Source organism: Ornithorhynchus anatinus, chromosome X3, assembly GCF_004115215.2.
Source record: "Ornithorhynchus anatinus isolate Pmale09 chromosome X3, mOrnAna1.pri.v4, whole genome shotgun sequence".
Lineage (NCBI taxonomy): Eukaryota > Metazoa > Chordata > Mammalia > Monotremata > Ornithorhynchidae > Ornithorhynchus > Ornithorhynchus anatinus.
This window is the reverse complement of record NC_041751.1, coordinates 33,614,573-33,628,663: the sequence shown is the minus strand read 5'-3', so window position 1 is coordinate 33,628,663 and position 14,091 is coordinate 33,614,573. Positions and strand designations below refer to the sequence as shown.

General features: G+C 49.2%; 1 protein-coding gene across 1 annotated transcript; it reads left to right on the top strand.

Annotated features, from left to right (window-relative positions):
• The first annotated feature begins 5,094 nt into the window (after positions 1-5,094).
• PSMB8 (proteasome 20S subunit beta 8) lies at positions 5,095-13,141 on the top strand. The gene is made up of 6 exons (NM_001242744.1): positions 5,095-5,223; positions 7,333-7,480; positions 9,494-9,605; positions 11,057-11,186; positions 12,057-12,261; positions 13,053-13,141. Exons 1-6 carry the CDS (start codon positions 5,095-5,097, stop codon positions 13,139-13,141), a joined length of 813 nt encoding a protein of 270 aa, NP_001229673.1.
• The last annotated feature ends 950 nt before the right edge of the window (positions 13,142-14,091 follow it).

Genomic DNA, 14,091 nt, shown 5'->3' with positions numbered 1-14,091 from the left:
GGATAATTTGTCATTCATTTCTTCATTCAGTTGTATTTTTTGAGCACCTACTGTGTGCAATGCACTAAGTGCTCGGGAGAGTATAACAATAAACAGATATGTTCCCTGCCCACAACGAGCTTACAGTCTAGAGGGGGAGACAGACATTAATACAAATAAATAGTTGTCAATATCTCTGGACTGTAAGCTCGTTATGAGCAGGGAACGTGCCTGCTAATTCTGTTGTATTGGACTCTCCCAAGCGCCTAGTACAGTGCTCTGTACATAGTAAGCACTTAATAAATATCACTGATTGATTGATTTGCTGATCCACGGTCCTGGCTCTAGCCTGTCGTGATGCTCTATCCTTCCTTGACACTCCTGAACTCTGCCTCGCACAGTCCCCTGGTCGAGGTTAGGGGATATGTAGACATAGCCAAGAAGCAGTGTGGTCTAGTGGCTAGAGCACGGGCCTGAGAGTCAGAAGGACCTGGGTTCTAATCCTGCTCTGCCACTTGTCGGCTATGTGACCTTGGACAAGTCACTTCAATGTTCCTCAGTTACCTCATCTGTAAAATGGGGATTAAGACTGTGAGCCCCATGTGGGACAGGAGCTGGGTTCAACCCGATTTGCTTGTATCCACCCCAGCACTTAGTACAGTGCCTGGCGCGTGGTAAGCGCTTAACAAATACCGCAATGACTATTATTATTTTTGCTAATATCATTATTATTATTAAGAAGACACCACGGAGGGTGATGTGCTAAAAATCCCAGATTGTTCATCGCTAAGTATCGCCGCCTGCAGAAAGGGGAAACCGAGACGAGATCCCTCAGGCTGACTCTCGCCCCCCCCCCCCCCCCCCCACGATGATCAACACTGGACCCTCTCAAACCCTCCTCCCCTCTAGAGATCAACACTGAACGGTGTCCCCCGCCTCTGCTCCTGGCGCAGGTTCTCGGAGCTTTCTGAGTGTGAGATAAACTTTCTGATTTTAACTGCGGTTTCCGGTGTGTTTCTTCCTTAAATGCCTCTCCCCCCGTTCTGAATCCCTGCCCGCACATTGTTCAGAACAGAACTTCACCAGGGTCCCCCTGCCCCTCGTCCACAGTTCCCCTCCCGGATGTGAGTCAGACCGGGCCTGCTGCAGCCTCCACAAGTAGGGGAAATCCAGTGCGGGGGAAAAAAGCAGGGAGAGGAGGGGGGCTGTGGTTGAGTTGGGATTACCTGGTCCTGGGGGAGAGAGGAGAGATCTGTAGGGTGGGGGGAGCAGGGAAGAGAAACTAGTAATAATAGTTTTAAGCGCTTATTATGTGCCAAGCACTGTACTAAGCGCTGCGGTGGACCATCAGTGCTGGAGTGGACCCAGAGAAGCAGCATGGCGTAGCGGATAGAGCAGGGGCCTGGGAGTCAGAAGGACTTGAGTTCTAATCCCGGCTCTGCCACGTGTCTGCTGGGTGACCTTGGGCAGGTCACTTTGATTCATTCAATCGTATTTATTGAGCGTTTAATGTGTGCAGAGCACTGCATTAAGCGCTTAGAAAGTACAATACAGCAATAGAGACGATCTCTGCCCACAAGGGTTTACTTCTCTGCCTCAGTTCCCTCATCTGTAAAATGGGGATTGAGGCTGTGGGCCCCACGTGGGACGGGGACTGCGTCCAACCCGGTTTGCTGGTATCCACCCCCAGCGCTTCGTCCGGGGCCTGGCACAGAGTAAGCGCTTAACAAACACCACAAGTGGGTGGTATGGTTGTTCCGTACCGGTGCGTACAGCTCGGGGGGCTGGAGAGGAGGTGTCCTGGTAGAAAGGGCAAAGTTGCCGACCCGCAACACAGATGAGGCGATGAAAGGGGAAGTCGCAGACAGAGTCAAGGGGAAGTTGCGGACATATCCCAGAGGAAGTGTCACCGGTTGCTAAGTAGATCAGCCTCACCCAGGTTAAGAGAAGGAACCGCATCGGCCCTCAATCGTTTCTGCCTGAAGAGGCAACGGTGTATCCCTTCATTCACTCAATCGTATTTATTGAGTGCTTACCGTATGCAGAGCACTCTACTAAACGCTGGGGAGAGCCCAGCTTGGGAGAAGCAGCGTAGCGTAGTGGCTAGAGCTCGCTTCACTTCTCTGGGTCTCAGTTACCTCATCTGGAAAATGGTGATAGAGACTTGGGAGCCCCACGTGGGACAGGGACTGTGTCCAACCCAATTTGCTTGTCTCCACCCCGGCGCTTAGTACAGTGCCTGGCACATAGTAAGCGCTTTACAAATACTATTATTATTATTATTATTGTTATTATTACCTTGGCCAAGTCACTCCACTTGTCTGGGTCTCAATTACCTCATCTGGAATATGAGGATTAAGACTGTGAGCCCTATATGGGACAGGGATTGTGTCCAATTTGATTGTCTTGTACCCACCCCAGAGCGTAGTGCAGTGCCCAGCGCATAATAATAAGTACTTAATAAATACCATTATTGTTATTATTATTACAATATAAAGAAACAAATGGATTTTGGAGCAAATTAGGCCAGGGTGGTCTTTGGAAGGCCAAATGATTCGACTTCGATGAGCATATTTTGGACACATATCAGGAGGAGTGATTCTCTGGATAAGACACTGATGGTAGGAAAAGTCCAGGGAAAACGTGAAAGAGGCAGCCCGGCAGCGAGATGGACAGAGACCAGAACGACAAGAATGGAAGAACTGTTAGAAAGGTTGCAGATTATGGTAGAGGACGGGACGTTCTGGAGAAAGACTATCCATGGAGTCTCTATAAATCGGAAACAACTCGACGGCGCTTGATAATAAAAATAATAGTTATTCTGTAACAACAAGCAGACACATTCCCTGCCCACAATGAGCTCAGCAGCCCCATAGTAACTGTGGAATTTGTTAAGCGCTTACTATTATTATTAACTTCACAGACGCTCTGAGTCCCATTTTCTCTCTACTCTCATGCTCCCCTCTTCCACATATGTGCAACCCATTCATTCATTCAATCATATTTATTTCACGCTTACTGTGTGCAAAGCACTGTACTAAGCGATTGGGGGAGTACATACAACAATAACCAGACACATTCCGGAAAATGTTCCCTGCCTTCCACCGCTACCAGACCCCCCGATCGGTCAGTCAATTGTATTCATTGAGCGCTTACTGTATGCAGAGCACTGTACTGAAGACTGGGAGAGTACCTTGCAACAACAAACACATTCCCTCCATACACCCTGGGTCTTGTCCCCCTGCTCTCCGTCCCCCAGTAATAAATAATAACTGTCAGCTGTGTGACTGTGGGCAAGTCACTTCATTTCTCTGTGCCTCAGTTACCTCATCTGTAAAATGGGGATTAACTGTGAGCCTCATGCGGGACAACCCGATTAACCTGTATCTCCCCCAGCGCTTAGAACAGTGCTCTGCACATAGTAAGCGCTTAACAAATACCAACATTATTATAATGGTATTTGTTAAGCGCTTACTATGTGCTAGGCACTGTACTAGGTCCTGGGATGGATACAAGCAAATTGAGTTGGGCACAGTCCCTGTCCCAATGGGGCTCACATTCTCAAATTCCAATTTCCAGATGAAGCAATCGAGGCAGAGAGAAGAGAAGCAACTTTCACAGGGTCACGCGGCAGACAGCATGGCTCAGTGGATAGAGCCTAGGCCTCGGAGTCAGGAGGTCACGGGTTCTAATTCCGACTCCGTCACTTGGCTGTGTGATCTTGGGCAAGTCACTTAACTTCTCTGAGCCTCAGTTGCCTCATCTGGAAAATGGAGATGGAGATTGGGAGCCCCACATGGGACAGGGACTGGGTCCAACCTGAATGCCTTGGCTCCGCTCCAGCCCTCAGTAGAGTGTCTGGCACATAGTAAGCGCTTAATAAATACCACGGTGATTATTATTCCATTCAATCGTATTTACTGAGTGTTTATTGTGTGCAGAGCACTGTACTAAGCGCTTGGAAAGTACCATTCCACAATAGAGAGAGACAATCCCTGCCCACAAAGGGCTTACAGTCTAGAAGGGGGGGAGACAGACATCAAAACAAGTAAAAAGGCATCAGTGGTATCAATATAAATAAATAGAATTATAGATACGTATACACATCGAAACAAGTAAACAGGCATTAATATGAATAAATAGAATTATAGATATGTACATATTTACACAAGTGCTGTAAGGTGGGGAGGCAGGGTAGAGCAAAGGGAGAGAGTCAGGGCGATGGGTAGGAGGGGGGAGCTGAGGAAAAGGGGTGTATGTATTATGTGGATCCATCCCAGCGCTTAGTACAGTGCCTGTCCCCTAGTAAGCGCTTAACAAATAGCCCAATTATTATTATTGTGTGTATCCATCCCAGCGTTTAAGCACCGTGCCTGGCACCCAGTAAGTGCTTAACAAATAGCCTAATTATCATTATTATTATTGTGAGCATCCATCCCAGCGCTTAGAACAGTGCCCGGCCCCTAGTAAGCGCTTAACAAATACCGCGGCTATTACTGTGTGGATCCGTCCCAGCGCTTAGTCCGGTGCCTGGCAGCCGGTAAGCGCTCAACAAAGAGACCAATTATTATAATTATTGCATGGAGCTTAGGACAGTGCCTAGCACCCAATAAGCACTTAACGAACACCACAATTATTGTGGAGTGGATCCATCCCAGCGCTTAGTCCAGTGCCTGGCGCCCAACACCCCATCGCCCCTACTCCCTCCCTCTGCTCTACTCCCTTCCCCTCCCCACAGCGCTTGTGTCTGTTCGTATATATTACCGATTACTCTATTTTATTCACGATGCGTCTAGATCTATGATTCTATTTATTTATTTTGATGGTATCGACCCCTGACTGCTTGTTCTGTTCTGCTGTCTCCCCCCCTTTCGACTGCGAGCCCGAAGCCGGGCAGGGATGGTCTCTCTCTGTCGCCCACTTGTACCTTCCGAGCGCTTAGTGGAGCGCTCTGCCCACGCTAAACGCTCAGTGAATATGTCCGAATTGTAGTAAGTAATAATAAGTAAGTAAGTAAGGGTAAGCCTGATGGTGCAGTGGGATTTCCGCTCCTCGGGCCGGGCCTTTCACTTTCGAAAAGAGGGGTGGGGGAGGGCCCCAGCCGGATTGGAGATCATGGCGCTGCAGCAAGTGTGCGGACCCTCTCCGGGCTGGAAGGACTGCCTGTCATCACCTCCATCGCTGTCCGGACGCTCCCCCTTCTCCTCGGGGACCCTGGACTTCGAGGTGCCCCCGGGCCTGCAGGTCAGCCTGGCCTCTTCACCCTCCCTCCCTTTCTTCCAAATAACAATTAGCCCGTTTACAGTAATGCTAATACTATCCGGTGGGTGCCGACCACTGTTCTAAGCGCCGGGATAGATGCGGGGTCATCGGGTGGTCCCACTTGGGGCTCAGGGTCTAAATCCCCGTTTTCCAGATGAGGCCACTGAGGCACGGAGAGGCGAAGTGACCGGCCCCAAGTCACACAAGCTGACCAGTGGCGGAGCCGGGATTAGAACCCATAATAATAATAATAATGTTGAGGATGATGGCATTTGTAAAGCGCTTACTAGGTGCCGAGCACTGTTCTAAGCGCTGGGATAGATACAAGGTTATCGGATGGGCCCGCTTGGGGCTCACGGTCTTCATCCCCGTTTTCCAGATGAGGTCACTGTGGTACAGAGAAGTGAAGTGACTTGCCCAAAGTCACATAAACTGACCAGTGGCGGGGCAGGGATTAGAACCCATGATCTCGAACTCCCCAGCCCGGGCTGTCTCCACTAAGCCACGTTGCTTCTGCCCTCCCTTTCCTCCAAATAATAATAATCGTAATTATAGTACTTAATGTTGGTATTTGTTAAGCGCTTACTATGTGCAGAGCACTGTTCTAAGCGCTGGGATAGATACAGGGTAATCAGGTTGTCCCATGTGAGGCTCACAGTCTTATTCCCCATTTTACAGATGAGGTAACTGAGGCACAGAGAAGTTAAGTGACTTGCCCACAGTCACACAGCTGACAAGTGGCCGAGCGGGGATTCGAACCCATGACCTCTGACTCCAAAGCCCAGGCTCTTTCCACTGAGCAGTGCTTATCACGGGCCAAGCGCTGTTCTAAGGGCTGGGGTAGATACAAGTTGATCAGATTGGACTCAGTCCAACCCTGCCAAATGCCTGCTGTGTGATTTTGGGCAAGTCACTTTACTTCTCTGGACCTCAGTTACCTCATCTGTAAAATGGGGATTAAGACTGTGAGCTCCACGTGGGACAGGGACTGTGTCCAATCCAGTTTGCTTGTATCCACCCCAACGCTAATTACAGCGCTTGGCACTTAACAAATACCACAATTATTATGTTGATGTCCATATCAGTAAGAGCTTAACAAATACCACAGTTATTAGGAGAAGCAGCACGGCTCAGTGGAAAGAGCACGGGCTTTGGAGTCATAGGTCATGGTTCGAATCCCTGCTCTACTACTTGTCAGCTGTGTGACTGTGGGCAAGTCACTTGACTTCTCTGGGCCTCAGTTCCCTCCTCTGTAAAATGGGGATGAAGACTGTGAGCCTCACGTGGGACAACTTGATGCCCCTGTATCTCCCCCAGCGCTTAGAACAGTGCTCGGCACCTAGTAAGTGCTTAATAAATACCAACATTATTATTATGTCCATATCTGTCATTTACTTATTGATAATAATATCTTATCTCCCCCTTTAGACTGTAAACTCTTTGTGGGCAGGGTACCTGACTATCACCTCGGTCATATTGTACTCTCCCAGGCGCTCAGTACAGTGCTCTGCTGAGAAGCAGCGTGGCTAAGTGGCACGAGCCCTGGCTTGGAAGTCAAAGGTCGTGGGTTCTAATGTGGACTCTGCCACTTGTCTGCTGTGTGGCCTTGGGGAAGTCATCTCACTTCTCGGCACTCAATTCCCTCATCTGTAAAACGGGGATGAAGACTGTGAGCCCCACATGGGACAACCTGACGACTTTGTATCTCCCCCAGTGCTTAGAACAGTGCTTGGCACATAGTAAGCATTTAATAAATACCATGAGGAGAAGCAGCGTGGCTCAGTGGAAAAGAGCACGGGCTTTGGAGTCAGGGCTCATGAGTTCGAATCCCAGCTCTGCCACTTGTCGGCTGTGTGACTGTGGGCAAGTCACTTAACTTCTCTGTGCCTCAGTTACCTCATCTGTAAAATGGGGATGAAGACTGTGAGCCCCACGTGGGACAACCTGATTCCCCTGTGTCTACCCCAGCGCTTAGAACAGTGCTCGGCACATAGTAAGCGCTTAATAAATACCAACATTATTATTATGATTATTATTATTATTAATAGCTACTCAATAAATGCGTTTGATTAACTGACTGATTCCATGCAGCCTTCCGCGTTCCTGAAATCCCTGGTGGGCAACAGGGATGACCGCGTCCAGATCAAGTTGTTCAAAGGCACCACTACCCTCGCCTTCAATTTCCAACACGGTGTGGTGGTAGCCGTGGATTCAAGAGCGACAGCCGGCAACTATATTTGTGAGTGTGGCCAGTTCTCGGGACCCTCTGCCTCCAGCCTGGGGGCGGGGAGGAAGAGACCCTTGGGGGGGGGACAGGGAGGGAGAGGAGCCCAGAATGCGGGGTGTCGGGGTGGGGGGAAGAGGATGTCCTGGGGTGACGAGGGAGAGGAGCTTGGGTTTGGGGGGGAGTGGAAGTTGGGGCTCAGGGGGACGGCCAGGCAGTAGAGCATCAGTCAGGCCTAGTGGAAAGGGCACAGAACTCGGAATCAAGAATTTGGGGTCCATCTTGTGTCTACTCTCCAACTTTTGTTTTCTCACCTCCCTAATAAAAAAAAAATGGTACTCATTAAGTGCTTACTCTCTGCCCGGAACTGTGCTAAGCGCTGGGGTAGATACAGGCTAATTACGTGGGACCCGGTTCCTAACCCACAAGGGGCTCATGGTCTTAATCCCCATTTTACGGCGGAGGAAAGTGAGGCACGGAGAAGTGAAGTGACTTGTCCAAGGTCACATGGCAGACAAGTAGGAGAGCAGGAATAAGAATCCAGGTCCCCTGACTGTCAGGCCTGGGTTCTTTCCTCTGTGTCTCGTTTTCCTCAGATGTAAAATGTGGACAGAATCACCGTTCCCTCTAATAATAATAATAATAATAATGGTATTTGTTAAGCACTTACTATGTTCCAACCACTGTTACTAGCGCTGGGGTAGATACAAGTAATCAGATTGTCCCAAATAGGGCTCACAGTCCAAATCCCCATTTTACAGATGAAGTAATTGAGGCACAGAGGAGTGACTTGCCCAGAGTCACAGAGCTGATCAGTGACAGAGGTAGCATTAGAACCCACAACATCTGACTCCCAAGTCCATGCTCTTTCCACTAAGCCATGCTGCCCTCTCCCCATTACGCCTATTAGGACAGGGTCCTAATCCAATCCTGTAGCTACCACAATACTTGGCATGTAGTAAACTCAAAACAAATAGTTTTATTGTCATTGCACTATTATTATAGTATTGTTATTCATTCATTCAATTGTATTTATTGAGCACTTACTGTATGCAGGGTACTGTACTAAGCACTTGGGAGAGTCCAATATGACAATAAACAGACTCATTCCCTGCCCTCATGATTATCATTATTTGGCCTAGTGGATAGAGAATGGGCCTGGGAGTCGGAGGACCTGGTTTCTAATCCCAGTTCTGCCACTTGTCAGCCCTGTGACCTTGGGCAAGTCTTTTCGCTTTTCTGTGCCTCAGTTTCCTCAACTGCAAAATGGGGATTCATATTTTGTTCTCCTCTAGCCTGTAAGCTCGTGATGGGCGGAGAACGTGTCTACCAATTCTGTTGTGTTGGACTTTCCCAAGCGCTTAGTCCAGTGCTCTGCACAGAGTAAACGCTCAATAAATTTGATGCAATTGATCGATTACTTAGACTGTGAGCCCCATGTGGGACCTGATTATCTTAGTCTGGTGCTTGGCAGATAATAGAACAGTGCTTGGCATGTAGTAAGAGCTTAACAAATACCATAATTATTACTATTAACAACTACCACAATATCAATATCACAATATTACACTGTAACATTGTACAATAACTTACTGTTGTTATTATTATTATTATTATTATTATTTTGCCTCTAGAGGGAGGCTAGGGATGGTTAGGGCCCAGTTTGATTATGCCAGGGAGAGAAGAGAGAAATTCTATGGGGTTTAGGGGCTAGAGAAGCAGCATGGCCTAGTGGATAGAGCCTGAGCCTGGGAATTAGCAGGACCTGGGTTCTAAACCCAGCACTACCACCTGTCTGCTGGTAGACCCTGGGCAAGTCATTTCCCTTTCCTGTGCCTTGGTTCCCTCATCTGCAGAATGGGGATTAAGACTGTGAGCCCTATGTGGGGCAGGGACTCTGTCCAACGTGATTATCTTGTATCTACTCCCGTGCTTAGAACAGTGCCTGGCACATAGTAAGTGCTTAACAAATGTCAACGTTGTTATTATTATTATTTTCCACTGATCAGCTCCTCCCTTTCACCCCAGGCAGTCAAATGGTAAACAAGGTCATTGAAATCAACCCCCAATTATTGGGTACCATGTCGGGCTCTGCTGCTGACTGTCAGTACTGGGAGCGTCTGCTGGCCAAAGAATGCAGGTAAGAGGTGGACCCGAGCCGCCGACCCCTCGTTTCCCAGGTCCAAGGAGGTGCAGGTGAGAAGCAGCCTGAATGTACTTTGCAATCACTTAGTACAGTGCTCTGCACACAGTAAGTGCTCAATAAATATGATTGAATGAATGAAAGCGGCGTGGCCTAGTAGAAAGAGCACGGGCTTGGGAGCCAGAGGATCTGGGCTTTGTCAGTTTACTTGCGGTGTGACCCCGATCGAGTCACCTAACTTCTCTGTGCCTTGGTTATTTCCTCTGTAAAATGGGGATTAGACCCTCCCTTCCCCCCTCTTCTTCCTCCTACTTAGAATGAGAGCTCCATGTGGGACAGGGACTGGGTCCCACAAACAACAACAAATAACCAATACCATAAATAATACCCACCCTGTCCATACTCAAGTATTTGTTTCATCCTCATCACCTCCACCTTCTCCATCATTATCACCTTCTCTCACATCCCCTCCTCCATTCATTTATTCAATCATATTTCTTGAGTGCTTACTGTGTGCAGAGCACTGTACTAAGCGCTTGATCCACCTCCTTCATCATCACCACCACCTCCTGCACTATTACCACCCCTTCTCCACCCCCATCTCCCCCACCATGTTATGATGGAACTTTCAAGGCAGAGACCTGATCCAGCTGTGGTTCACCAGGGGTGCCTCGAGAGATCATAATAATAATATCTGTTAAGCGCTTATTATGTGTCAAACACTGTCCTAAGTTCTGGGGTGGATACAAGTTAATCAGGTTGGACACAGTCCTGGTCCCACATGAGGGCTCACAGACTTCATCCTCATTTTACAGATGAGGTCACTGAGGCACAGAGAAGTGAAGAGATTTGCTCAAGGTCACACAACAGGTAGAGCTGGGATTATAACCCAGGTCCTTCTGACTCCCAGGCCCGCGCTCTAGCCACTAGGCCATGGTGTTTGGGCATGAGTCTTGCCACTAGTGCCAGGATCCAGGACTGGGGTAGCCCTGTGCCCTTGATTGGCCCATCTCGCAAGCCCTACCTCTCGGGCCTCCGGTGGCTCAAACTGACCACCAGCCTGCCCCTGTCCTTCACAGTAGTCTGAGGTCCTGTGGTGTCCCGTTAGTCATTCGTTCAGTATTTACGGAGCGCTCACCATGTGCAGAGCACTGTGCTAAGCGCTCGGGAGAATCCAATAGAACAATAAACAGGCACATTCCCTGTCCGCAACGAGCTTACAGTCTACAGGGGGAGATAGACATTAATAGACATAAATAAATGGCAGATGTGGACATAAGCGCTGTGGGGCTGGGAGGGGGGCTGAAGAAAGGGGGTAAGTCAGGGCAATGCAGAAGGGAGTGGGAGAAGAGAAAAGGAGGGCTTAGTCAGGGAAGGTCTCTTGGAGGAGGTGGGCCTTCGATAAGGCTCTGCAGCGGGGCAGAGAGAGTCACTGTCTTGTCCCCCAGGTTGTACCACCTACGTAATGGGGAGCGGATCTCAGTGTCGGCTGCCTCGAAGCTGCTTTCTAACATGATGTGTCAATACCGTGGCATGGGTCTGTCGATGGGTAGCATGATCTGTGGCTGGGACAAAAAGGTGAGTCTTCCCCTCTGTACTCACCCGAACCCGTCTTCGTGCACCCTCCCTGCTTTGTCTCCCCCAGACTCTGCACCCCTCCCCACCCTATCATTATTATTATTATTATGGTATTCGTTAAGCGCTTATACTACGTCTCAAGCACTGTTCTGAGCAGTGGGGTAGATAACACGCTAATTGGGTTGGACCGAGTCCCTGTCTCAGATGGGGTTCACAGTCTTAATCCCCATTTTACAGATGAGGGAACTGAAGCACGGAGAAGTGAAGTGATTTGCCCAAGGTCACACAGCAGACAAGTAGTGGAGCAGACATTAGAACCCAGGTCCTTCTGATTCCAAGTCCTCGCTGCGTCTCTGCCCTCGCCTACGTTCTTTGTCTCTCTCCTTACCCCTTGCCAAAATGGCCTGGTAGCATACAGTGTGCTCTGCGCTTTCCTCCATCCTACCCCCACCGAGAACACCCATCCTTTTCTCCTTTCCAACCGGGCCCCTCCCATCCCACCGGCAAGCAGCCTGGCTTAGTGGAAAGTGCACGGGCTTGAAAGTCAGAGAACGTGGGTTCTAATTCCGGCTCCGCCACTTAGCTGTGTGACTTTGGGCAAGTCACTTAGCTTCTCTGTGCCTCAGTTCCCTCATCTGTAAAATGGGGTTTAAGTCTGTGAGCCCCAGGGGGGACAACCTGATGACCTTGTATCTACCCCAACGCTTAGAACAATGCTTGGCACAGAGTAAGCGCTTAACAAATACCATCATCACCACCACGCTCTGTAGAAAGAGATCAGAGGGGTGGATTGCATTAGGACCCTCACGGGTCAGGTCCACCCCCCCCCCCAACCCTCCCAACTTTCCCTCCCCGCACCCTTCCTCGCAGGGTCCCGGTCTGTATTACGTGGATGAAGATGGGGTGAGGCTCTCGGGATTGATGTTTTCCACGGGCAGCGGAAGGAACTACGCGTACGGGGTGATGGACAGCGGCTACCGATACGACCTCAGTCCCGAGGAGGCCTACGACCTGGGTCGCCGTGCCATCGTCCACGCTACCCACCGCGATGGCTACTCGGGCGGCATGGTCAACAGTAAGGGCTACGCGGACACCCCCAAGAAGGGGCCGGAGGATGGGGGGTGGTCAGTGAGGCGGAGACCAGGGGCGTACTAAGTGCTTGGGAGAGTCCAATACAACAGAGTTGGTGAGAAGCAGCGTGGCTTAGTAGAAGGAACATGGGCTTGGGAGTCAGAGGATGTGAGTTCTGATTCCAGCTCTGCCACTTGTCTGCTGTGTGACCTTGGGCCAGTCATTTTACTTCTCTGGGTCTCAGTTCCCTCATCTGTAAAATGGGGATTAAGACTGTGAGCCCCACGTGGGACAACCTGATGACCTTATATCTACCCCAGTGCTTAGAACAGTGCTTGGCACATAGTAAGCATTTAATAAATACCATCATTATTATTATTATTATTATATGCCCTGCCTACAGTGAGTTTACAGTCTAGAGGAATTGGTCAATCAGTTAATGGCATTTATTGAGCCCTTACTGTGTGCAGAGCACTGCATTAAGCATTGAGAGAGGCCCACAGTGAGTTTACAGTCTAGAGGAATTAGTTAATCAATGATATCTACTGAGCGCTTACTGTGTGCAGAGCACTTGACTGAGCGCTTGGGAGAGTACAATACAACAGTTGGTAGACATATGCCCTGCCTCCAACGAGCTTACAGTCTGGAGGAATTAATCAATTAATGGTACGTTCCGAGCGCTTACTGTGTGCAGAGCACTGAATTAAGTGCAGGAGAGAGAAGAGCATAACGGAGTAGGTAGTTTTACCCATCCCCTGACCTCAACGAGCTTACATTCGGCGCTTCTCTCTGCAGTGTACCACATGAAACAGGATGGCTGGATCAAGGTAGAGCAGACGGATGTCAACGACCTGCTTCTGTCCACCCTGGAAGCCCGAGTGTGAATTATCGGCGGTCATCTGGGGTCTCAAGGATCGGGGACGGCCGAAATTCCACGCCAGGAACCGGGGGTGGCGAGTTCCGACGAAGTTGCTTGGGGTGGACCGGGAGGGCGATGGGGAAAATAAAGGAAAAATATCTCGCCAATGGATCTCTTTGTTGGGGCTTCTGAGGGAAGTGGTGGGGGGGGGGGTTGGACAAAGGGGGAGGGATTATTGCGCTCTGACTACTCGAAACCAGTGTGGAGAGTCCCCTCCCTCTCATATAATAATAATACTAATAATTACTTCCCAAGCACTTAGTACAGTGCTCTGCACACAGTAAGTGCTCAATAAATACGATTGAATGAATGATTCCTTCTACTTAGACTGTGAGCCCTGTGTGGGACAGGGACTCTGTTCGATCTGATTATCCTTGTATCTACCCCAATGTTAGGTACAGTGCTTGGTACATAATGATAATAAGAATAAGAATAATAAGTATCAGAGATGGCCCAAACTGAAACAGTCAGGGAAGGCTTCATTTTTTTTTTAACAGAATTTGCTAAGGGCTTACCATATGCCAAATACTGTCTTAAATGCTGGGTAGATACAAGTTAATTAGTTTGGACCCAATCCCTGTCGCATAAAGGGCTCACAGACTTGGAAGGGGTAGGATTTGGGGAGGAATTTGAAGAGAGGAAGGACTGTGGTTTGGGTGGCTAGATGGGGCGAAGGGGAGAGCGGATAATAGTAATAATAATAATAATGGCACTTATTAAGCGCTTACTGTGTGCCAATCACTGTACTAAGCACTGGGATAGATACAAATTAATCAGGTGGGACACAGTTCCTGTCCCACATGGGACTCATACTCTTAATCCCCATTTTACAGATGTGGGAATTGAGACTCAGTGAAGTGACTTGTTCAGGGTCATGTGCCAGAGCTGGGATTAGAACCCAGCTCCTTCTGACTC